The following is a 24,833-nucleotide window of genomic DNA, read 5'->3' as shown; positions in this document are numbered from 1 at the left end:
AGTGGCAAGCTGCAAGAGGCCTTGCTTATGCAGCTTGACAATCCGACCATGTTCAAAAAGAGAAAGCTTCTTAGATTTTGCCATCAGGATGTCATGACAGTATGAATGCCTGACAGAAAATTATAGGCTTTTATAGCCTGTGGTCTTAAACCTTTGATCAGCTCATAAACGGCCTATTTAAGTTTAACTGTTGTTTTCAATAAATTACTTTTTCAAAATGCTTTTAGTCTCACTACTCCTTCTTGTTTTTGCATATTGTAGCTCTACTTAAAACCTCATTAAGATCCAAATGTGCAAAATGAAAATTCTACCAATTTTTCAACTGGTCTTAAGATTTTGATCAGGAGTGTATAATAGTGGTTGCTATTTCTTGAAAATGTCAAACTATCAAAGATAAACTACATGTTGCAAATAATGTTATTGGATATTATTATATTATTGAGTTTGGATATTTTTGAGTGCAACTGTGTATAGTGACAGTAAAAGGTGTGTCGAGGGAAAGGCTTCTTGAGACGTCATCTGTACTTCTGTGAAGAAGGTGTCGGATGTTTCGCTCCTCATCCGAAGAGCTTCGTCAGCGAACTAATAAGTGCTGGTAGCCTAGGCCTTAAGTACAGTAAGAGTGGGCGGAATTGGTGTGCCAACACCCTCCTTCTATTGGTTCCTTACACTAAGCCTGGGCGGAGTAGTGGTATTAATCCTCTCCTGCTATTAGCACCTCCGATAAAAGGGAAGTGTCGCTCCCTGAGTTGGGAGTCCCCACCTCAGCAGCAGTCTCGGTGGTGAGGAAGAGACTGCTCGAGGACTCAACTCTGCATAGGAGAACAAAACTTAGTGCTGACCACATCTGCCAATTATTGGAAATTTGACTTAACACTACATATTTTCAGTTTAGAGGGAAATTTTACAGACAAATCCATGGTTGTGCTATGGGCTCACCAGTCTCACCCATAGTGGCGAATCTGTACATGGAAGAGATGGAGAAACAGGCTCTCACATCCTTCTCAGGGACAAAACCAAGGCACTGGTTTAGATACGTGGATGACACCTTTGTCATAATCAAAAAACAGGAAATTCAGTCTTTCACAGATCACATGAATGCGGTGGACACCAATATCAAATTTACTCGCGAGGACGCTAAAGAGAACCAACTTGCCTTCTTAGACTGCAAGGTAATTATAGGAGAGGACAGACAGCTACTTACAGAGGTCTTTAGAAAGGCCACACACACTGACCAATACCTGCTTTTTGAATCAAACCATCCACTACAACATAAACTAGGACCCTCCAACATAGAGCGGAACAAATACCAACTAGTGCTGAGGGAAGGAAAAAGGAGACACATGTCCAGAGAGCGCTCTCAACCTGTGGGTACCCGCGGTGGGCTTTTAACAAATGTCAAAAGAAGAGCGTAGGGAAAGAAACCCAAAAGCCCACAGAAGCAAAAAGGACAGGAGTGGTAGTCCCCTATGTAGCGGGGGTCTCCGAAAAACTCCAGAGGATCTTATGGCAACACAAAATTCCTACCTATTTCAAACCAGTAAATACCCTGACACAAAAATTAGTGCATCCAAAAGACAAGGCTCCAAACCAAAAAGAGCAATGTGGTCTATTCCATCCACTGTAAAGATGAGGAATGCAAAGAGCACTACATTGGGGAAACTAAGCAAATGCTCCAAAAAAGGCTTTATCAACATCGCAGGGACAATTCTAGTGGTCCTCAATCAGCAGTACATCTACACCTTAAAGCAACCAATCACTCTTTTCAGGACAGCGAGGTAAAGATTTTGGCCAAAGAAAACAGATGGTTTGAAAGAGGAGTAAAGGAAGCTATTTTTGTCAAACAACAGAACCCCATTGAATCGGAATGGTGGTTTGAGATTTAATTTGGACCCTGTGTTCAGCAGGTTATTGAGACCAAAACCCACAGCTCTTTGTCTTGCAAATGAGGTGAAGCCAGGGCCGAGCCAGAACAATAGATGCTAACGAGCCAGTATCAGAGTCGTTCATACCCAACTCAGGGAGCGACACTTCTCTTTTATCGGAGGTGCTAATAGCAGGAGAGGATTATACCACTACTCCGCCCAGGCTTAGTGTAAGGAACCAATAGAAGGAGGGTGTTGGCACACCAATTCCGCCCACTCTTACTGTACTTAAGGCCTAGGCTCCCAGCACTTATTAGTTCGCTGACGAAGCTCTTCGGATGAGGAGCGAAACGTCCGACACCTTCTTCACAGAAGTACAGATGACGTCTCAAGAAGCCTTTCCCTTGATGGACAACTCCTGTACGACTGAGAGCCTACACAGAAGTAAAAGGTGTGTATAGTGTCAGGTACACACTCACAACCAATAACCAACATTATAATGTGGATTAAAAATAATGAATGCATGAATAAATAAAAAAAAAACAGCAAACATTCAACATAAATAAGCACATAGAACAAAAATGTAAAATGATGTAGGAAGCCAAACAAATGATGTTCATAATGCTTATGATGAACTTGAGAAAAGCATTTTGTAACATGGGCCATCTGCTTGAGAACATATTAGAATTATTATGAGGTACACGCTTCACACATTTTGCAGAGAACATGCATGAACCCTTCAAATATGATTTATTCTTACTCGCCTGCTCTTGAGTGATCACTGTGCGATTGACAAAGTGCTGCAGGTGCTCATTGGCAAAATTGATACACAACTGCTCAAAGCTGTTGATGCCAAGGTCCTGCAGAAGAAATTGTGTATAAATGATATTTTAACATATAATATATCACATGACATTTTTAATTATAGATCTCGAAGCAAGCTAAATATTTACTTCAAAGCCGTAGATGTCCACTATGCCCACAGTGCTGTCCATTTCTGTGGGATTCAGCCAGTTATTGATCTGGTCTAACAACCAGTCAAATAGCACAGAATACAAGGCTTTGGCAATGGAATCTCTGCAAAAGATGAAAACTGTATTAACATTAATCTGCATAATAGAAAAAAACCAAAAACTTTTCGGAGTTTTTTTTAAATGTACACAGTGGATCCAACCAGAATTACAAGATCTGGGTGGTAACCAGATGGACACTTTCACAGGGAGTCTGGGCATACACCTTGAGAGATGAAGGTGAGGAGCTCTGTCAGAAAACACAATGAAGGAAAATGGAGTCCCAACATGCCAGTAGTTACAGTCTGGTCACCACTTCCCCAGTCTGCCAATCCAATGGTAGCGTAATGGTAACCCACCAAACTTCTGAGTATTTGTTTTGATCACTGCTGAGACAGCGCATCCCACATGTCAACCAAGCTCGGCAGGACGGCTGTACCTCTAGTGTCCATCGAGTTGAACTGAGGGGTCGTCGCCAGGACTGTCACAAAGCAACTTGGAACCTCAGCAATGGAGGCTGGAATACAGCCCATCGAGACTCCATAACCCCCGTCTCCCTCAGAACGTAGGCGAAGCTCTACCAGAGGTGTGAGCTGTATGTTCAACAAATAGGAGACTCCACCAAACAGTCCACCTCATCAACAAGTGGTGATCAGTTGACAGCCCAGTCCGTCTGCTCACCCAAGCGTTCAATACATGTGGTCTGATGTTGCAACTACAAAATACTTCATTGACCTGCAGTTGAGGGTGTCCTTGTGCTGTATGTACTGGACAACCTTGATGCTCCAAAATGTTGTTTTTTATGGAGAAAATATTGGTCAGCGCAGACGTCCTTCCCGTGAGGGACTGAGTACTCTAAACTGCTGTTGGATGTAAGCACAAACCAGTCAAACCCGTCCCAAAGTCACAAAATAACCCTCTTGTTGTGCGGGGCGCTGTTAATAGGCTCACGCCTGCTCGTACCTTTACCCAGCAGTAACTGCAGTTTAGATGGGCACATAATATAAAATAAGGAGCAACTTGGAGTTCAGTATCTTATTTATCCATTCATCCATTCATCTTCTTCCACTTATCCGAGGTTGGGTCCCAGGTGTAGCAGCCTAAGCAGAGAAAACCAGACTTCCCTCTCCCCAGCTACTTCATCCATCTCCTCCCGACGGGTCCCGAGGCTTTCCCAGGCCAGTTGAGAGTGAGTCTCTCCAATGTCTCCTGGGTCTTCTTAGAGGCCTCCAACCGGTTGGACACCTCCCCAGGAAGGTATTCGAGAGGCATCCTGACCAGATGCCTGAGCCACCTCACCTCATCTCTAAGGAAGAGCCAAGCTACCCTACAGAGAAAACTAATTTCAGCGGCTTGTACCCGTAATCATGTCCTTTTGGTCACTACCCAAAGTTCATGACCATAAGTAAAGGTCCCTTTTCACTACAACTGATGCAGAGTGCACTCTATCCTATTAAGTATACACAAAATTCTACGACTACGTATATTTGAGTACAGTTTTATGTCAACACTTTCTCTGTTCAGCTTTTGCGTTGGCTCATGCCATTATACACTACTGTATATGTACTGGATACCAGTGTGTGTTATCTGTCGATGCTTATTTGGACAAGCTGGTGCATGCTTGCAATTCACAGAATATTGATTCACTAAGATCGGTAAGGACAGTTAAGCAAGTTGGCAACATTTAATGAATCATCATCAAGTATTACCTTGATTCTATGGCACTCTCAACAGATAGGGGACAATAGATCCTGTCATAGGTTGTCTCCTGTGGACAAGAAGGCAGATCAGTCATGACAGAACCAACAGAGATATTTGACAATTGAAGAATACTTAAAGAGAGGTGGCGTGAGTGACTAACTGTGATTCTGTGTGTCATGATGGTCTGTAATGCTTCATAAGATATCTGAAGCAAAGAGCTGATCCTCCTGGCCTCAGACTCACTATAGATGAGAGCCACCTCAAACGACTCACTCTGAAAGTGCAATGACTGATGTTTGAAACTCATGTCTGACATGTCCCCTACATGTTTCTGAAGGACATACCTCATGTGAACTGAAGCAAATGTTGCCCAGCTGCAGAATAGAAGAAAGTATGGCCCATATGGTGAAGGTCTGGTCAGCACTGAGACCAATTCTGTCAAAGCATTGAACTAACAACTGGAAGTCTTGTTTGTCCTTCTTCCCCTTCAACTCACAGGCGCCACCCTAGGGATGCAGACAAATCAGGTACATGTACTGCTATAAAATGAATGGAACACAAGAGAAAAAGGCTGATGGTATACTTGGTTGAGGTAGTAATAAGTCTCAGCTCCCTGAAGGTAGAGGTCTCGTTTGTTCCAGTCATTCATACCTGCCAAAAGCTCATAGAACACATGGTAGTTCCGCTCCCCAATGGCCTGAACAAAGAAATTACATTTGAATTTTAAATTTGATGAAGTCATGTTGGTGCAATACTGCAGAGAATATCATGGATGTTCCTCAGGAGCTGCTATGGACTCTGTCCGTTCCTTTATGAAAGTTCAACACCTACTGCTTAGGGGAAAAATACAAATTTAAGAACAACTTATAGAATGTACAGCTTCAAATAGACACACAGTATGTCACTTCTAAAGCCAATGAGTGACAACCGTGCATCTCATCATATCTCTAATAGGAACTTGTAATAGTTTCAGCTTCTCTGAGCCGGAGTCATCACACAGTTTATCTGGCTTAGTTTTTATGTCAAAAGCCCTTCCAGACACAACCCTCCCATTTATCCAGCCTTGGAACCGGTACTGGAGAATTCCAACGGCCGTGTTGTTAATTATTTATCAAATGAAAGTACTGTAATTTCCAGTAAGACGCTACTTTTTTCTCAAGCTTCGAACCATGTGGCTTATACAGTGATGCGGCTAATATGTGTTCACGTTCTGGTCTCACTACATCTCGTGTGCTTCCGAGCAGCGCCCTCATCATGGGTCCATGCAGTCAACTGTAACACCAAATGTGACAAGTAGATGGTGTACAAGTGGTGTAAAAAAGTGTTGTGTTAAATGTTTCAGATCATCAAACAATATGAATATGTGCGGCTTATAGTCCAGTGTGGCTTATATATGTACAAACAGTTTTTCTCTCCAAATTTAGTGGGTGCGGTTTAAACACTGGTGCGTCTTATACTGTATACCTGAAATTACAGTACATATACAGTAGTGTGAAAAAGCGTTTGCCCCCTTCCCGATTTATTTATTTTACATGTTTGTCACACCTAAATGTTTGAGCTCAAACAAAAGTAAATTATAGTCAAGGACAACACAACTGAACACAAAATGCAGTTTTTAAATTAAACCTTTTATAATTCAGGGAGAAAAAAATACAAACCTACATGGTCCTGTGTGAAAAAGTGATTTCCCCTAAACCTAATAACTGGTTGGGCCCCCCTTAGCATCAACAACTGCAATCAAGCGTTTGTGATAACTTGCAATGAGTCTCTTACAGCGCTGTGGAGGAATTTTGGCCCACTCATCTTTGCAGAATTGTTGTAATTCAGCCACATTTGAGGGTTTTCCAGGACGAACCACCTTTTTAAGGTCAGGACTTTGAGTAGGCCATTCCAAAGTCTTCATTCTTCAGCCATTCAGAGGTGGACTTGCTGGTGTGTTTTGGATCATTGTCCTGCTGCAGAACCCAAGTTGGTTTCAGCTTGAGGTCACCAACAGATGGCCGGACATTCTCCTTCAGGATTTTTTGGTAGACAGAATAGGCAGAATTCCTGGTTCCATTTATCACAGCAAGTCTTCCAGGTCCTGTAGTAGCAAAGCACGCCCATACCATCACACTACCACCACCACATTTTACTGTTGGTATGAAGGTCTTTTTCTGAAATACGGTGTTACTTTTTTGCCAGATGTAAAACACACCTTCCAAAAACTTAAACTTTTGTGTTGTTGGAACACAGAGTATTTTGCCAAAGGTCTTGTGGACCATCAAGATGTTTTCTGGGAAAATGAGCCTTAATGTAAATTTTGTTCAGCAGTGCTTTTCATCTTGGAACTCTGCCATGCAGGCCGTTTTTGCCCAGTGTCTTTCTTATGGTGGAGTCATGAACACTGACCTTAACTGAGGCAAGTGAGGCCTGCAATTCTTTGGATGTTGTTGTGGGGTCTTTTGTGACTCTTGGATGAGTCGTCGCTGCGCTCTTGGGGTAATTGTGGTTGGCCGGACACTCCTGGGGAGGTTCACCACTGTTCCATGTTTTCGCTATTTGTGGATAATGGCTCTCACTGTGGTTGGCTGGAGTACCAAAGCTTTAGAAACGGCTTTATAACCTTTTCTATACTGATAGATCTTAATTAATCTCAGTTAAATTAAAATTTAATTTAAAAAAACTGCATTTTGTGTTCAGATGTGTTGTCATTCACTAATATTAAAATTTGTTTGATGATCTGAGACATTTAAGTGTGACTAACATGCAAAAAAAAAAAAAAAAAAAAAGAAATCAGGACAGGGCAAACACTTTCACACCAATGTATATCCTCAGTCATATTGAACAAAGAGACATACAGTGTGAAAAAAAAAGACACTTGCTTCTGGTATTTGTGCATTACAGCATGGCGGCACATTGGGGCTGCTCGAAGAGTGTGTCTGACCATAGTGCACCTTGCTGGGCCACGCCAGGTGGCTCCACCCGCTCTATATCCTGGCTCTACTGACCTCCGGGGCGGCACACTGGGGCAATCAGGGAGTGTGTCTGACCACAGTACACCTTGCTGGGCTAGGCCAGGTGGTTCCTGCCACTCTACCCATGTTCCCCTGACCTCTGAGTGGGAATGCCATGTTTCATTACAAGGTGATTCAACAAGACGTCTGGTGTTTTAAAGAGAAGGATGAAGACTACAATGACTTTTCTGTTTTTCCCCCTTTAAATTTAGTGGGTGCAGCTTAAATACTGGTGCGTTCTATCATCCGGAAATTATGGTAATCAGAAGCATGGCAATTTAAGAAATACACAAATCTGGCAGAGTGAACAAGATGATTTTCTATGTTTAATTTAAACTGTCACAGTCAGGTGTGTTCCAATCTCAGACTTCTGTGTGGCGTGTGTATGTTTTCCCCGTGCTTTAATGGGATTACTCCGGTTTCCTCCCACATAACCACCTCATGGTGAGGCAGACATGCCAACCACTTTTTCATCATGCTACTAGCACTAAAATCAAGAATTGTTTCATTTTACATAATCTGGATCACGTGATTTACGTAAGGGTTTCGTTTTTTGGCACTGTGCAGAAAGGTGGAGTGAGTAGAACTGGCAAAAAGCATGCACTAACATAAAACCTTTGACCATCAGAGAGAATGTCTTTGGTTTTGTTTTGACAAAAATCCTTCTTTTTAAAAGACTTGTTCAACACTCCAGCAGGGCAATCTTTCTGACATGTCATCAAGCACTCACAGTACAACTTATTTAATGTTCTCACCTGAAAAACAACTCTGGATTTTTCAAGGAGATATTTGGACAAGGAGGTCCCCACAACGACACCACTGCCAACAAAGCAAACAGTCTCAACATCCACTTTTTTATTGTTACTAAATCACATTACAGCAGATCCTCGCTTATGTTCCAAGACTGCCCACGAATAGCAAATAAACATGAGTAATAATAAAGCCATAATAAATAAAGCCTGGATTATGCTGGTCCATTGAGATGCGACTGTACACTACGTACCACGTTGACCTGGAGCAATGAAGTCAAAGGCATCATCGATTCGCAGTGACTTCACTGAGGCAGCAGTAACCCATGCAGAATCGCCACGTTCCGTATTTCTTCTTGGCAAGAACCACTGGAGGTACCCATGGACTGGACAATGGTTAAAACATGTTCTCCTCCAACATCTCCTTAATCGTTTATTCTGCAGTGGCCTGCTTGGCGAACGGTGTTAGAGGCGGATGGGGCACGCTCCACCAGTGTCGATTTCATGTTGGACCACGTTGGTGTGTGCGCAGTCTTTGGTGGCAAAGATGTCAGCAAACAGGCCCAGAAGGTCCAGAAGCTCCAATGGCTGACGTTTCTGGTCTGCGCCCAAGTCCTCAGAGTGCCGGTGGTTCAGTTCATCTATTTCTTGCTTGGTCTTGGTAGAAAAAGCTGTGGTGCTCTGGCAGGCTTGCCCCCTAGGTTGGTGGGGTGGAGGGCCACTGTGCTGGCAATGGTGGTGACAGCTCCTTGGCAGGGGGCTGCGATGAGGTCTGCCCCTTAATTGATAGTGGAAAGTGGCCGCAGCCATTCTTTCCCAGCTGGATGCAGCACAACGGCTTTCGAGCCCAGATCAAGCATAGGTACATCCACTACCGCTTTCCATTTAGACAGCAGGTCGACCCTCATGATGCAGTGGTCTTGTATATCGGCTAGCCAGAACTTGTGATCAACTAGCTGTTCATCTAGTCACTGGGAGGGTCTTTATACCCCTAATCTTGCTGCTTTTCCCAGTGACAGTGGTGATACGGAGCTTGGTCCACCTCCACCCTTGTGGTCTGGGGCTGGTGGTGCCAGGCAGGGTCCCAGGGCAAATCAACAAGATGGTGTCCAATACAACTGTGTTCCACTTATGCTGCAGTTCACATATAGGCCATGAGCTTGACCTAGACGGCCGGGTTGAAGCTGTTGTTCTGTTCGAGTGCTTCAGTTATGAATCCAGCAGGGAGCACTGCATCACAAGTCAATTGACTCAACGTTTTCCAGCAGAAAGATGCTTTGACAATACGTGATTCTGTGTAATTGTTTTTAAGTACAATACGGTGTACCAGGGTTAGACACTGAGGACCAGATTTTATTGTTAAAAAAAATTACATCTGTGGATATAATTGTTTTCGCTCCCACCCAGGCGGTATCTCTACTCTACCATCCTCTACCAAAAGCCTGGGAGATTGAGGGTTCTGTATATCCATGTTTTATTACATTATCTGGTCCATTCATGTCTTTTTGCCATTCGCAGGAGGTTTTGGAACATATAGCGGTGATCTTCTGTACACATGTTCATCAGGACAGGACGCATGAAATCAAATAACCTATGCTGTAATAAGCGTAGTAATTGCTTTTGTTGGTGCTTGTCATCAGGGATTTGGGCCATTTCCATTTTTTGTGTTGGCCCATATATTCATAATGTTTGAATGTGGACCATGTATCATTTTCCCACAATTTGCCACCGGTCAATAAAAAACGAGCAGCAAATAGGATAGGTTGTCCTTACCTGAGAATATGAACATGAAGGTACTTTCCAAAGCGGCTCGAGTTGTTGTTGAGGCTGGTCTTAGCATTCCCAAAACTCTCCAGAATGGCAAAGACCTCCATAGGCTAGTGGTAATGAAGGCAAATTGAGCTATACAGTATATACAGTACACACTACAGCTATATATACTACAAATAAATTCACGTGTTTCTCTAATTTGGTTGAGATTTTAATATTTTTACGGTAAAATACCTGACGCAGGTTGAAGCTTCTGCCCTGATACGTGGTAGCTATGTAATGGACCACCAGCTTGGTAGCTTCAGTCTTTCCTGCACCGCTCTGACCACTGCAAGGTTAGTAAGTGCAAGTAACAGGCTGTCACACCTTATTGACCAGTATGATTGACATTGTGATGACCCACACAGAGGTGTGTCAGAAAAGTTCCAGCACTGGTGTCACAAAAGACAAATGTCATGTCATAACAATGTGGTGAAATGTAATGGATAATTACAGTTAAATAGCTCTCTGTTGCACGTGAAGTCCAACCATCTGTCGTAAGTGAAATAGCGAACACGTAATAGCTTGTTGATGACACCACTTTTAGCCGTTTCAAAAAGTGCTGGTATAACTTTCTGGCTAAAGTGAGGATGTGATGGTATTTCGTAGCGAGGTTCAAGACCACCCTTGTTTCTTCAGTTTACTGATCCATTGTAATGCTTGGTACAACTAAAGGTACATTTGTTTGGACAAATATGATGATGATGATAACAAATATAGCTCATAAGAGTTGGATTTAAGAGCTGAATCTAGCAACTTCCATGGTTTTCTTGATAATAATCAAAATCGCAAGTTCTTACATTAATAGCGATAGCATTGTACTGCCAAAAAATGTAACTCTTATGAGCTATTTTTGTTGTCGTTTTATTTGTCCAAACAAAGGTACCTTTAGTTGTATCAGGCATTAAAATCAACAAGAAACTAAAGAAATAAGGGTGGTCTAATCATTTTTTGACTGTACTTGTCCATCTGTAATTTTAACAAGGAAGCCAAAGTGTTCCCAAACAGGAGGTCTTCCCGCTCAGGCTTCTCGCTTGCATTTGCCATGATGCCATTTGTCACGCCTGCGACCTACCAGCGTTCTTCCCCCTCAGTCAGTGGTGTCCGACACTCAGAGGCGTCAGTGCAGAAGCTCGCCCACAGGACTTTAGATCACTCTAGTAATAAATTTAATGAGAAAAATTGCATAAAATATAACTGAAACGGTAGCGAAGGTTACTTAACCGAACTTGCAGAACTGAAACGGTTGAATACATCCATGTGAACCATTACACCCCTAGTGAGAAGGTTGCTCCCGTACGACGATGGTTTTCTCGTCCAGGAACTGTTGGATGCTCATGGCATTGTGAGCAGACGCGTTGTCATGATGAAGCAGCCACGATTTGTCCTTCCACAACTATTACCGCTTCTTGTGCACTGAACGAAGCAACCGCTGCAGGCTCTCTTTATAGACGTGCCGGTTGACCCTCACATCGTAGAATGCAATCCACATCAACAGTCCTGGAACTTTTCTGACATGTCTCATACAGAAAAACTGCTAACGTTAAAGGGAAAGTTGACATTTTTTGACATGAAGTTGTATGACATTCCTATCAGCAGTGGAGTGCATCAACAGTGACTTACCTCCCACTAAACCCCTTGAGCAGAGTTCTGGTCGTTTTTTGATGTTGAAGAAAGTATTTCCAGCTTGTTGGTGGGGTCACGAACGTAAATCTTTCGGTTTTGTTCCGCAAATATATTACTCTTTTGAATGCGTATTGTTTTGCAAAGCAAAACGCTTTACTTTAGTGACCCCGTATCCTATGTTTATGCTGTATTATTATGATGTGCATTCTATATATTATATATATTTAGTCATTTGGGGGCCCAAGCCAAACCTAGTCATTGAGGCCCTCCATATCCTGGTACTGCACTGACAAAAGTTTTATTCTCACCTCAACACCAAGTCTTCAGGGTGGGCAGCAGCCATGTTTATATACCCTCCCAAAAATGATTTTAAATATTAATATTTTTCATCTACTAACTTAGTAGATTATTACCTAACAAATGAGTCATCTCAAGGCTTTTACTGTAATTGATAAGAACATTAAGCAACATTTAATGTAGTTTACCGCTTTAATAATAGTCCATTACGCTTTAAGCATCACTCGCAGGCTCAGCTTCATCCTGAGAACTACCTCCGTGTCTGGCTCTTGTTGTCGTGTGTCTACGTTTGTACGTGGGACTATGAAAAAGGTTGACACCTTCTGTAGTTTTGATAAAAACTCTGTTTTCCTCTTGCCTTCTCCACTCCACTCGGGAACTCCGCTTCATCTTCCTCCACACCGCGCCAACAACTTTGTTTTAGCTGCCGTCTTCTTGAATCAATGTGCACATGTGCAGTAACATGGAATAGTCCATTGCATGAGGAGGGAGGGGCGAGGAGGCGAAAAGATCATGATAGATTATGCATTATGATGTTGTGTTAAGCACGCGAAGACTAAAACATGGATAAGTATCGTATCTTCCGGACAATAAGTCACACTTTTTTTTTCATGGTTTGGCTGGTCCTGCAACTTATACTCCAGAGCGCCTTACATATGCTTTTTTTCAAAATGACAGCCACGAGAGGGCGCTCTAGACTTGTGTGCCAGAATCTTCTACTCCTGTCACTCCTGTACCACTGAAAATTTACAACTTAGACATCAACTTATAAAGATAACTGAGAAAGACGGAACACAAATGTCCCCAAAAAGAGTACAAGCTGCAAGTAAATGAGTAACATTACAGTATGTTGTTTAGGTTAACTGTTAATATGTCACAATAACATACCACTTATTCACGTTACGTTAACAGACGCCTATTTAGCCTTTTGTTCTCCATTTTATTGTTACTTGCTTTCAAGAGGAAATGTCTGTTCTTGGTCTCTGATTTGATCAAATAAATTTTCCCCCAAAAATGCGACTTATAGTTCAGTGCGACTTATATATGTTTTTTCCCTCTTCATTGTGTTTTCTTCTTCATTTTGGCTGGTGCGACTTACAGTCACGAAAACACGGTACTTTAAATCGAAGGAAAAAAAAAATCTATAATCCGTTTTTATGAGATGTTTGGGGGCTCTAGGCATTTGCCTGTGTGTGCCTGATGATAAATCCGCCCGATTTCCGAATCCGATTTCATGCTGTATTATCAATTATTTATAAATAATTACCACCTTAAGGTGAATGAGATGCGTTTTCTGAAAAAAAAAAAAAAAAAGTTTATTTTCTGTGGAAAAATAAATGCACGAATGGGCAGGTTTTCACACAAATTATTAAAAAATTAAAATTCTGACTAAAATGGCACAAATTTGATGGGGATGGGGATGTGAATGCGTAAATAGAAATATGCACAGCTCAACTGTATTTAGTCTTGCTTTCAAACCAAAGCACACAGTACTTCCACCATATCTTCATTCTTTCTACTAATTACTTTCCCAGCCCTAAAAAAATATGCAATGATATTGCTCAGATCTGTGCATCTGGACACAAATATAGTATGGTGTATTTTTACACTGTCAGTACCTTATGATGATGCACTGCTCCTGTGTGGATGCCTGAGATTGTCTGAAGGCATCGTCAGCTATAGCGTACACGTGCCTTAAGGAGACAGCAATGGAAAAATGGAGGCTTTCATGATGCTTGTGTTGTGAAAACGAAAAAAGCAGCAGAGGTTGCTTACGGGGGGTTTCGCTGTTGCTCTCTATTCTGGTATTTCTGTCTCAGTTCCTCTGAGTAGATATTCAGGGGCTTGTAGGGGTTGATGGAGAGTAGCATGTTTCCAACGTAGGTCTGAGAGCATGGAAAAAGATATTGGTAAATCATATCTTTTATCATGGAAAACAGAGTGCGCCTGAACGCTTCAAGGCGCGAGGAGAACGGAGTAGTTGCAATGCAGTTGTTCATTGCTGTGTGTGCATTATATAAACAAATAAGTAAGTTTGATGATTATTTTGGGTGTTTGAGTATTGAGTATTTTGAGTGTTTAATCATTCATTCCAATCCCTGCACAGTGCAGAAGTGAAAACCTGTCACTGAGTGGGGTTCCTCTGAAAATTACTGCTTTAATCATGATTGTCAGACTTTCCCCTTAAATTAGGTATTAAATTAATAAGCAGATTTAAACCATAGCCACCGTGAGCAGACAAAAAAAATTCTCATTAGATTACAACTTTTCTCTCTTAATATTGTGACTTTATCCTTGCAAGATTACTGCAGATTTTTTCAATTTTTTTAGTTTTTTTTTTTTTACATTTTTTTGTTTCCTTGTTAAATTCTATTTTTAGAATGTGCCGCAGGCCAATAAAAAAACAGCAGCGGGCTGCAAACAAACCCTGGGCCGCCCCTGCTGTAGTGTCTTTGCGTTATACTATATACACAGAATGTATGCTCAAGAGCTTTCCTTTCACGTTATTCCGGTTATTCTAAAATACAACAGGTCCTTCTGATCGTTAACAGATATGTAAATTATCCCAGGTCCTTACCAAAAGCAACAAACCAAAGCTGAAGGGGAGCAGCTATAAAGTAGAGGGTTCAGCGTTGGGGACAATATAAAGCGGTTACTGTATTGTGCGGGGCCGTCTCTACACAGCAGGCTGTGAAAACCTGGGTGAGTTCCCCTCGCCCTCATACGGGAAAGATTTAACCCTTTAAACGGCGCAGCCGGGAGGTGTGCGCGCTTGAAACAGAAGAATAGTGGTCTTGCACCCCCAGGGTAACTGTTTAGACAACGTATGTATGTATGTATGTATGTATGTATGAGAAGAAAGAATAAAAGCTAAATTACCACAGTTAAATGTTTAGTGAAATGACACAAGAATGATGAAGGAAACTTACATAAATACAGTCACGATGAAACCTCTTCTTTAGGCTTAGAAGCACTGAGCTGTCACACACCTCTCTAAGAGAAGTACATGTTCAACGTTACATACTATGTGTGTGTGTGTGTATGTATGTATGTGCATCAACTCACTGTAACTGGGACAGATCCTCTACTTGGTCCAGCTCCAAAGCCTTTTTGCTGCCCTGCATCATCACCTGTGGATACACCCACAGAAATCCCTAAAAATGCTTGATAGTTTAAACCCTATAAGATGCCTCCCACAGTTATTAGAAGACATTTAAATGTAGTTTTACACATTAACCAGCAATTACAGGCTTACAGTAGACAGTACAAAACATACTCGTCAAAGAATCTTCCTGCTGGAAAATGTTGAATAACTTGCCTGCGGTCCGCATACAGGGTCATCAAACCACTTTTTATTTAACTTTAACACGAAAATACTAATTATTTCACATTTATAAAGCAGGAATCTACGGTACATGTATTTGCAATCTGATTTTTCAGTACGACACCTTTGGGTCTGTACAGAGGAGTAGTGAATTCCCGTATGGTGGGCATTAAAAGCCAGCAACAGGGAGTGTTTATGGCATCAAGAAATACAGTGCCCAGCCTCCCAGCTAGCAACCCTCTTCCTACGTGAAAGTTGGGAACACTTGGACTTCCTGTGAAATATGGAAACGGACAAAGACTTCTATGTTTATGGATGGGTGATTCTCCTGAATGGGTTACCAGAGACGGGTGCTGAATTTCAAAGGCAGTTGTGCATGACAGCCACAATTTTACGAGACTCAAGAATTAACTCTGTGCATATCTTATGCTTTTTCTTTGGGAACACCAAGTCAAAAAGCCACAAAGTCGTATGCAGCAGAGTGCCCTAATGCTGCTCAATTTAATGGCCCAATGAAAAACAATAAAAAGCAGGAAATTTCCATCACTTTCTAAAAAAAACAACAAACTGCTCAATACGTGGAATTTTGTTTCTAATTCTGTTTTTCAAGGGACGGTTGGCAACCTTAGAGGATGATGAGTTTATTATTATTTTCTCTCACATTTCTTAATGTGTGTTTACCACACTTTAGGCAGGACTGAATACGTAGATCTCATTACTTTGTATAGGTGTACTTCATGAAGTACAAAGTACCTCATTCAGTACCAAAGATGTTGTTATACGTTTTTAAAGCCATAAAGCCAAGCAATTTTAAGCCATAAAAACAGCCACAAGGTGGCAGAAGTGCATTCGATAAGAGCTGAGGAAGGATCATGTGAATGCAAGAATCACACATGAGGGACTTCCGGTCGACAGTCGCATGGAGTAGACGCAAGAGCGAGAGCTCCGCTTCTATTTTATCATTTTCACTCCTTCACTCCTCATTCCGACGTTTTTTTTTTTTCTTTTTTGGAGAGTTTACATCTACTTTACCCGGGCTTGTTTCAAATGGCATCACAGCGGGGCAAACTAGCGGCAAAAAAAGACTTGCCTACTAGCCTGACGATGGAAGCGATCTCCGAGCTACTTGACCTTCACAGACAGTCGCTAGCAGGAGACTTTAAAGAATCATTTAATCAGCTGGAAAACAAATTTGACCAAGTTTGTGCCACCGTGAGTGAACATGGCCAGCGGCTGTCTTCCCTTGAGCTGGCAGCAGATGACCTGAGCCAGCGTGTGCGGTAATTGGAAAATATTTGCTCTGGCCTGCAGGAGAGCAATACCAAGCTCTCGGCTAAAGTCGTAGACCTCGAAGGCCGAAGTAGAAGACAAAATATTCGAATCTTGGGCTTACCCGAGTCTGTGGAAGGTGGTCGACCTACAACCTTTTTCGCTGACTTACTGGTCGAGGTCTTTGGAGAGGAGACTCTACCGTCTTCGCCGGAGATCGACAGAGCCCACCGGTCGCTAATGGCTAAGCCAGCTCAGGGGCAGAGGCCGCGACCTGTGATTATTCGTCTACACCCTACCAAACCAAGGAACTTTTGGTCCGTGAGCCACGACGCAGAGGGAAGCTCGAGTACCGTGGCCAGCAAATTCGAGTGGTGGAGGATTACTGTCCTGAAGTTCTGGTCCAGCGAGCCGAGTACAGGGATGTCATGGCGGAGCTCTACAACAGAGGCCTCAGACCATCGCTTCTGTATCCTGCACGGCTCCGTATTACACTTCCCAGCGGAGACAAAAAAAGTGGCTACCTTCGGTTAACGAGGCGCAGAAATACCTTGATGGACTTCCTAAGTCATCTTAAAATGTACTTTTTTGTGGACAGTGCCCTATGTGTGATTGGTAGCGATGTAACCGTTACCGGGCTACTCACAGGACATTTTTTTTCATAGCTCTTGCTATACTTGATGTCACTGTAATGTGAGTGAGTATGTCCCACTATTTTGTTTCAGGGAATTTCCCCTTTTGCACTTGGTTATAAAGGAAACATCTTAGTGCCTTGTTTCATGTTGGAAGTTTCTACCTCAAGTTCCAGTATTACCTTGTTTACATACCACTACAATTCTATAGGTACACAAGACGGTTTTCAGGGGCCCGGCTCCTAGGAGTGTTGAGTGCAGTTTAATAATTTACAGAGGAGCTGAAGATTCGTGAGTGACAGGAAGATTGTATTGGAATAAGTATGGTTGTTTTGAAGAGCTTGCTGCTTTGTTTTTGGGCAGCCGTGTTGGGGGAGGTGGGGTGGGATTTTTGTTTTACTTTGAAGAGGTTAACTTGCATATGCCACACACAGCCAGTTTTTGTTTTAATTTACCTTGTATGTTCCAAGTATTGCACTTTTTATACTAACCATCTTGCACCTTTGATTGACAAGGGATAGTTCACTAAATTTTGTTAGTTGGAACGTCAAGGGTTTAAATCATCCCGTTAAAAGAAGGAGGGTATTTGCACATATAAAGCAACTTAAAGCAGCATTTGTGTTTTTGCAGGAGACTCATATTCGTGGTTCTGACAGTTCACGTTTAATGGCACAGTGGAGGGGCCAGCATTTTCATTCTTCATTTCAAGCAAAGGCCAGGGGGGTCTCAATCCTTGTTGACCAAAACATTCCTTTTGTGCATCACAATGTTATATCAGATGTTAATGGTCGTTTCGTTATCGTCTCAGGGAAGGTTTATAACAAAATGTTAGTGCTAGCCAATGTTTATGCTCCGAATGTGGATGACGTGAATTTTTTTGAACGATTTTTTTCCTTTCTTCCGGACCTGGGCTCACACTCTCTCATACTAGGTGGGGATTTTAATTGTTTTTTGGATCCAGTGCTAGATCGTTCTTCTCCTAACCCGGTTTCAAACAGTAGATCGGCCTCATATATTCAGTCCTTTTTATCAAATTCTGGTGTCTCTGATGTCTGGCGTCTCCTCCACCCAAACAAAAGGGAGTATTCATTCTTCTCTCACGTTCACCATACCTTCACCAGGATTGACTATTTCTTCCTTGATAATGATCTTTTGCAATGTGTTCGCTCATGTACCTACCAGGGTATAGTAATATCAGATCATGCCCCAGTTGTACTCTCCCTTGCTCTCCCAAATCACCCTCGGATTAACAAGCACTGGCGCTTCAATTCAACTCTTCTTTCTGAGAGCGATTCTGTGAAATTTATCGAAGAGCAAATATTGTTTTTTTTCCCCAGACAAATTCCTTCCCAGATATATCTAGCTTAGTAGTTTGGGATGCTTTTATTTCTTACTCTGTTAAAATGAAAAAGGAGGCCCACCAAGAGCGACTAGAATTGGCAGATAAGATTAAGAAATTGGATCATCAGTATTCTCAATCTACGAATCCCGATTTATACAAAAGGCGTGTAGAACTCCAAACTCAATTTAATCTGGCTTCAATTTACATCGCTGAGCGTCAACTTTCTGCAAGTAAGACTCTGTTTTATGTTCATGGTGAGAAAGCAGGGAAGCTATTGGCAAACCAGTTGAGAGGTACTAAAGTTAAGGGACACATTGTAAAGATCAAAATGGAGGATGGTAATTTTACTTCAGATCATGAAAGAATAAATCAAACATTCAGAAATAATTTCTCAGCTTTATGCCTCTGAATCAAATAACCCGGCACTCATGAACGTTTTTCTGAACCAATTAGACATCCCCAAGATTCCTTTCAATAGTAAAAGTAGACTTGACAGACCTATAACAAAGGAGGAAATTGCACAAGCTATTTCCTCACTCCAGTCTGGGAAGTCTCCAGGTCCCGATGGTTTTCCTGCAAAATTTTTTAAGGCTTTTTCCCAATCTCTCTCTGTACAGTTGAGCACTGTGCTGTCCGACTCATTCAGGCGGGGTACCTTTCCAACTTCATTTTATGAAGCATGTATCACCCTTATTGGGAAAAAAGACAAGGACCCTACAGAGTGCTCCTCATATAGGCCAATTTCATTACTAAACGTGGATGCTAAAATTCTGGCCAAGATACTGGCCAAAAGATTGGAGGACATTTTACCCCTGGTTATATCAGATGACCAAACGGGCTTTGTAAAAAAAAAATCGATATTCTAATTTCAATATGCGCCGGTTGTTTGACATCTTGTACCTCCCCTCTGATGGGTCCATGGAGTGTGTGCTATCTTTAGACGCGGAGAAGGCCTTTGACCGTATAGAGTGGCTATACTTATTTGCGGTCTTACACAAATTTGGCTTTGGTCCAAATTTCATTACCTGGATAAAATTACTCTACTTATGTCCCACTGCTTCTGTCCTCACTAATTCTCAGGTGTCACAACCATTTAATCTTTACCGGGGAACTAGACAAGGTTGTCCTTTAAGCCCCTTATTGTTTGATTTGGCCATAGAACCCCTTGCCATAGCAATTCGCAGCTGTGACAACATATCTGGCATTTGGAGGAATGGAGTACAGTACAAGGTGGCGCTATATGCAGATGACTTATTAAGCTTCATTTCACATCCGGACAGATCTTTACCTGCTTTGCTACTGCTTCTGAAGAATTTCGGTCAGTTCTCAGGATATAAACTAAATCTGAATAAATCTGAAATTTTACCTGTCAATAAGGCGGCGCCGGCATCAGTGTACGCATCGTTTCCTTTTAAGATTGTGGAAAATAAATTTACTTATTTGGGCATCACAGTTACGAAAAAACATAAGTCTTTTCAAAGAACATTTTTTGAGTCTATTAAACCACACGAGGCAGTGTCTGACGCAGTGGTCGCCACTTTCCACTACTTTGGCCGGTCGAATCAACTCCATTAAAATGACCATTCTTCCCAAATTTTTGTATTTTTTTCAATCCATCCCAATCTTCATCCCAAAGTCTTTTTTGATACTTTGGACTCGGTCATATCTTCCTATATTTGAAAGGGCAAGCGTCCTAGGTTGAATAAAATCCATCTTCAAAAACCTAAGCAAGAGGGAGGGATGGCGTTGCCTAATTTTCGCTGTTATTATTGGGCAGGCAATATTCGATGGGTCATATTCTGGTCATACTATCAGTACCGTCCAGACCGGCCTATATGGGTGGAGATGGAGTTGAATGTGGCTAAAAATGTTTCTATTCCAGCGTTACTTGGATCTGCACTCCCTTTTCCGTCAAGCAAACGTATTGACAATCCGGTGGTCTTGCATACATTGAGGGTGTGGGCCCAGTTTAGGAGACATTTTGGTTTTGAAGATCTCTGCCTTTTTAGCCCCATTTCAGACAGACAATCATCTTTTCCAACCTTCCTTGCTGGATCTGGGGTTCCGGGAGTGGCGTAGACAAGGCATATTGTGTCTCCGAGACCTGTTTATCGATAATACGTTCATGTCATTCCAGCAATTAACGGAACAATATAATCTTCCAAAGTCCCATCTCTTTCGGTACTTCCAGGTTAGGCACTATGTTTACAGTTGATTACCAAATTTCCCTGAGATTCCTGGTACGAACATTGTTGATGCACTTCTGGACTTGCAACCATCACGTAAGGGTTAATTTCTACTGTTTATGTCAAACTGTTGGACATAAGACAGACCTCTCTGATTAACATCAAAACAGCATGGGAGCAAGACCTAAATATGTCTTTGACAGGTGACATGTGGCATGTAATCTTTAAAATGATCAATTCAACCTCTATTTGTGCCCGCCATAGCTTGCTACAATTTAAAGTTGTACACAGGACTCATATGTCAAAATCCAAACTAGCCCGTATATATCCAGAGGTGGATCCTCGTTGTGACAAGTGTAAGAGGGAGGACGCCACACTTATCCACATGTTTTGGTCTTGTCCTAGTCTGGAAAAGTATTGGAGGGAAGTCTTTCAGACACTTTCTGTAATTAGCATTTACCTTTGCAACCCAACCCTTTAATAGCACTGTTTGGCACCACAGGTGAACCCGACTTGTGTTTGACCCCCCCAAACGACAGCAAAGTTTGTCCTTTGCCTCCCTCTTGGCCAGACGGGCAATTCTGTTAAGGTGGAAGGACGCTGCTCCGCCCACCCACGCTCAGTGGCTGAGAGATGTCATGTCTTGTTTAAATTTGGAGAAAATTCATTACTCAATTTGTAATGCCAAAGAAAAATTTCACAATGTCTGGGGACCTTTCTTAGTATATTTTCACAACTTTAAAATTACCTGAGCTCCCCAATAGCTTTCCCTCTCTGGCCTATTTGCTGTCATCTGTTGTTTAACTCACTTATGTATTTGCTTTGGTTGTTTTGCATTTGGTTGTCCTACCAAACTCGGACCTCTGTCTCTTTGGGCTGTGTGTGGCTTACTTTGTGGGTGTTTTTGTGTTGGGGTTTTTTGTTTGTTATTTTGCTGTTTTTGTTTTTTCACTCTCTCGTTCTCTGCCTAAACTACCAGCAAACATTGTGTGTATTTGTTCTTTACTTTGTCAAAATTCAATAAAAATATTTCTGATAAAAAAAAGAATCACACATGACAGCAAGGAGGAAGTGAGAGAGCGTGGAGGAGTGTAGCGTGCTAAAGTTTATGCATTGTAGGGAAATTTGAACGCATGCAGACGCGCACACACACGCAAGCTGTCACAAAAGCATAAAATATTTGTGTCAAAGTGAAAGTTATGCTTGAAATGTATCTAAAAGCTGGTTTTCTCCCTGTTTTAGTCAGAAACTCATATTTTCCTGACACTTAACTATGTTCCACTGCTGATACTAAGGAACGGAAAAAAGTAGAAACAAACTTTTTTTTTCCTGATGAAAGACAGGAGTCTAATCTTTCTTTTGGTGGGTTCCTTGTTCCATGTTTATATAGCCATAGAACACAATATTCTGTGTGCCTTGAAAGGTCAGTTGAAATCGTCTACAATGGCCGGCACTCAAGGGGTTGTCTGTTGAAAAATGGCTGGGATTGAATGAGTTAAGTATCGTACGTACTGTGTATATTCAAGTATGTTGTGTTTATAGTCAGTTGGATATGTGATTGGCACAGTGAAATTTCATTTCTATGTGCGGCAACAAAAGACCAACGCTAACTACGGGCAATAAATGTTTCTTCTCTTGGCGTGGTTACCTGTGTGCTGACAAGTCGACTCTCCAGCATTTCCTGGATATGATCATCGGATTCCCAGAGGAGCTTGTCCGTGTGTGCTGCAAGACTCCTGGCCTGTTGCCCGTGGTCACAAACTATACGTTTGGTTAACTTCTCCACTGTTTGGTGAGGCAGCAGGTCTTCAACATTCAACCAGTCCTGAGCCACAACCACACAGACCATTCCATTAATTTCCAAACACCTGACAAGCCCAAACACACCTGTACTACCTGTACTTCTGTCTATGAATAGAGTCTAGAAACTATGGAAATACAACTTAAAACATACCTTTGGGTCACCAGTAATCTGGGAGTTCCCAGCCCAGTGAAGAGCTTCTCTCATCAGCTGAGCCACCTCCCTGTCTGCTGCCTCTTCTTCATACAATGAGCAAACATTTCCATGTAAAAGGGGCAGAGTGGTAGACATGGGTGTGCCATCTTCAGCGTGCCCGTGTGCTTCTGGCTCCTTGGCTGGCTTCTTTGTAGCACCTGTCTTTCCCCCTGACAAGGACATCTTGGTCAGATTGATATGAGAAGGGTCCAACTTCCCTCGTACCGCCTGTAGCACACTGACTCCATTCTGATGACCGAGGGTAGCCGTGTCATCTGCTTCCTCGGTGTGGGATGCTCCTTGTCGTGATGCTGCGCCAACACCAAGACCATTGCTCCTCTTTTCAACAGCTCGACCTAATTGTAGCTGTCCTTGCAAGGGCTTCTTGCTAGCTTTCACACTAATATCTGCTTTGATGGGGAGCACAGACCGTCTACCTGACTTTGGTGGGTTTTTGGGTGTTTTTTCTTCAGAGACTGTGGGTTCTCCTGCAGTTTTCGAGGTGCTTGCTTGCGTAGACGTTCCAGGGAGTTCGTCTGTCTTTGCAGCTTTGTTCATCCTAGGGAGGACTACAGCATATTTGGCCTCCACCTCTTTCTTGTCAGGTCTTTCCTGGACTTCTTCTGATTTTCTGTCCTCAGGAGAACGCTGGGCTTTGGTAGTTTTACTGACAACTCGCTTTGTTGTCCATTTTTTAAGGAGGCTATCTTTGGACTTTGTTCTTCTCCGTTTCCGTTTTATGGACGGAAATGAGAGCCATCGCGAGACACCAATTACCTTTGACCAAAAAGACATTTTCTTGAACTTAGCGCTTTTGGGCCTTTTCCTGTGAAACCAGCAAGACACTCGACAGAGAGCTCCCACACCCTTTCTTTGTGTTACCAGATGCTCCTTTGGTGTTCCATCACCGGTTTGGAGAAGTTTCATATCAGCCTTGTGTTGAAAAGAATCTTTCGTCACATTGCCCAAGAGCAAACTGTGCGAGTCTTCTTCTCCAATATTTACAGATTCCCGTTGTTTGGCTTTTACTGCTTCAGACTTGAAAATGCCTTTGAAGTCATGACGTTTGTCTTTTAGAAGCATGACGTTGCCATGGCATTTCATGGCTTTGGTCAGTGTTGATTCAGTCTCCTCTTCTTGCTCATCTTCAGCTGCTTTCTCCAGATGAACGGATGGTTTGGATCTTTGGTCTTTTTCTCGCTCTCTTTTTTTATTCCTTGATTCTTGCTTTTCCCTTTTTTGGGATTCTTTCTCTAACATGCGGTTCTCTGCTTTTTCCTTTTCTGCCCGTCTATCCGCTTTCCTTTTCCCAAACATCTTATATTTCGGCTCTTGCACGCGTTTGGTGGGTTGTGGTACGCGTCTCCTGGCTTTATCAACTGCTGGCTTCCCAAATGTGTCCTGATGCGTTTCTTCGTCTTCACCCACGTCTTGGATCGCTACGTTGGATACAGCTCCTCTTTTGCCGCCATCCTCTCCGGATGAGAGTGGTTGGACCTCAGAGTCATTCGTGGATACTGATTGCTCTGAAAGTTCTTGGTCAGATTCCTCCCCTTTTGTCTGTTCAGCAGCTGAATGTTCAGTCCTTTCTTCCTCACTGCTGTCACTCTCAGTAAGCTCCTCCTCACCCTCTTCTTCCCCTTTCACGTCACTTTCCTCCTCTGTCACCTCTTCGGACTTTGTGTCACTCTCAGATTCCTCGCTTTGTGTATCATTTTTCTGGAATTCTGTCTTGAAGAGGTACGCTCTGTTTGTCCTACCTCGTTTGATGGGTTTTTCAGCACTACAGTTTCTCCCTAACTTTCTTCCAGGTGTGTTGTCTTTCAGGTTCAACACATTTCTTTTGCCATGGTGCGCCGTACCTAGAGGGCGTGACGCTTTGGAATCACTTTGCCTCCTATCATTTTCTTCATTTCCTTCTTCGGCCTCCTTGTGCTTCTTATTTTGCTGACCTCGTGGCTTTGCTGGTGACATGGCTCTAATTTACTGCTCATTTAGCTGCAGAATAAATGAACAATAAGCATGACAGG

General features: G+C 42.4%; 1 protein-coding gene across 12 annotated transcripts in view; it reads right to left on the bottom strand.

The window, feature by feature from the left end:
• myo15b (myosin XVB) overlaps nucleotides 1-24,833 on the bottom strand; it is a 119,783-nt gene that overhangs the window by 92,131 nt on the left and 2,819 nt on the right. For 11 of the 12 annotated variants that reach the window (XR_008569625.1, XM_054768604.1, XM_054768605.1 and 8 more), the window contains 15 exons: nucleotides 22,762-24,801; nucleotides 22,456-22,632; nucleotides 15,120-15,184; nucleotides 14,984-15,047; nucleotides 13,830-13,939; nucleotides 13,673-13,747; nucleotides 10,326-10,419; nucleotides 10,095-10,198; nucleotides 8,328-8,391; nucleotides 5,160-5,273; nucleotides 4,921-5,082; nucleotides 4,737-4,850; nucleotides 4,585-4,643; nucleotides 2,819-2,942; nucleotides 2,630-2,725 (listed from right to left, as the gene is read on the bottom strand). Coding sequence is in view for 11 of the 12 variants with exons in the window: in XM_054768604.1 (XP_054624579.1) it covers nucleotides 2,630-2,725; nucleotides 2,819-2,942; nucleotides 4,585-4,643; nucleotides 4,737-4,850; nucleotides 4,921-5,082; nucleotides 5,160-5,273; nucleotides 8,328-8,391; nucleotides 10,095-10,198; nucleotides 10,326-10,419; nucleotides 13,673-13,747; nucleotides 13,830-13,939; nucleotides 14,984-15,047; nucleotides 15,120-15,184; nucleotides 22,456-22,632; nucleotides 22,762-24,777 (3,438 nt within the window). In the remaining variant the exon portion in view is untranslated. Of the gene's footprint in view, nucleotides 1-2,629; nucleotides 2,726-2,818; nucleotides 2,943-4,584; nucleotides 4,644-4,736; nucleotides 4,851-4,920; nucleotides 5,083-5,159; nucleotides 5,274-8,327; nucleotides 8,392-10,094; nucleotides 10,199-10,325; nucleotides 10,420-13,672; nucleotides 13,748-13,829; nucleotides 13,940-14,983; nucleotides 15,048-15,119; nucleotides 15,185-22,455; nucleotides 22,633-22,761; nucleotides 24,802-24,833 lie in introns of those variants that run through there. The other variant, XM_054768612.1, reaches the window with a different exon arrangement.

The sequence above is a fragment of the Dunckerocampus dactyliophorus genome, chromosome 2 (assembly GCF_027744805.1).
Source record: "Dunckerocampus dactyliophorus isolate RoL2022-P2 chromosome 2, RoL_Ddac_1.1, whole genome shotgun sequence".
NCBI lineage: Eukaryota > Metazoa > Chordata > Actinopteri > Syngnathiformes > Syngnathidae > Dunckerocampus > Dunckerocampus dactyliophorus.
Note: the sequence above shows the minus strand (reverse complement) of the source record. Positions and strands in the feature narration are given on the sequence as shown.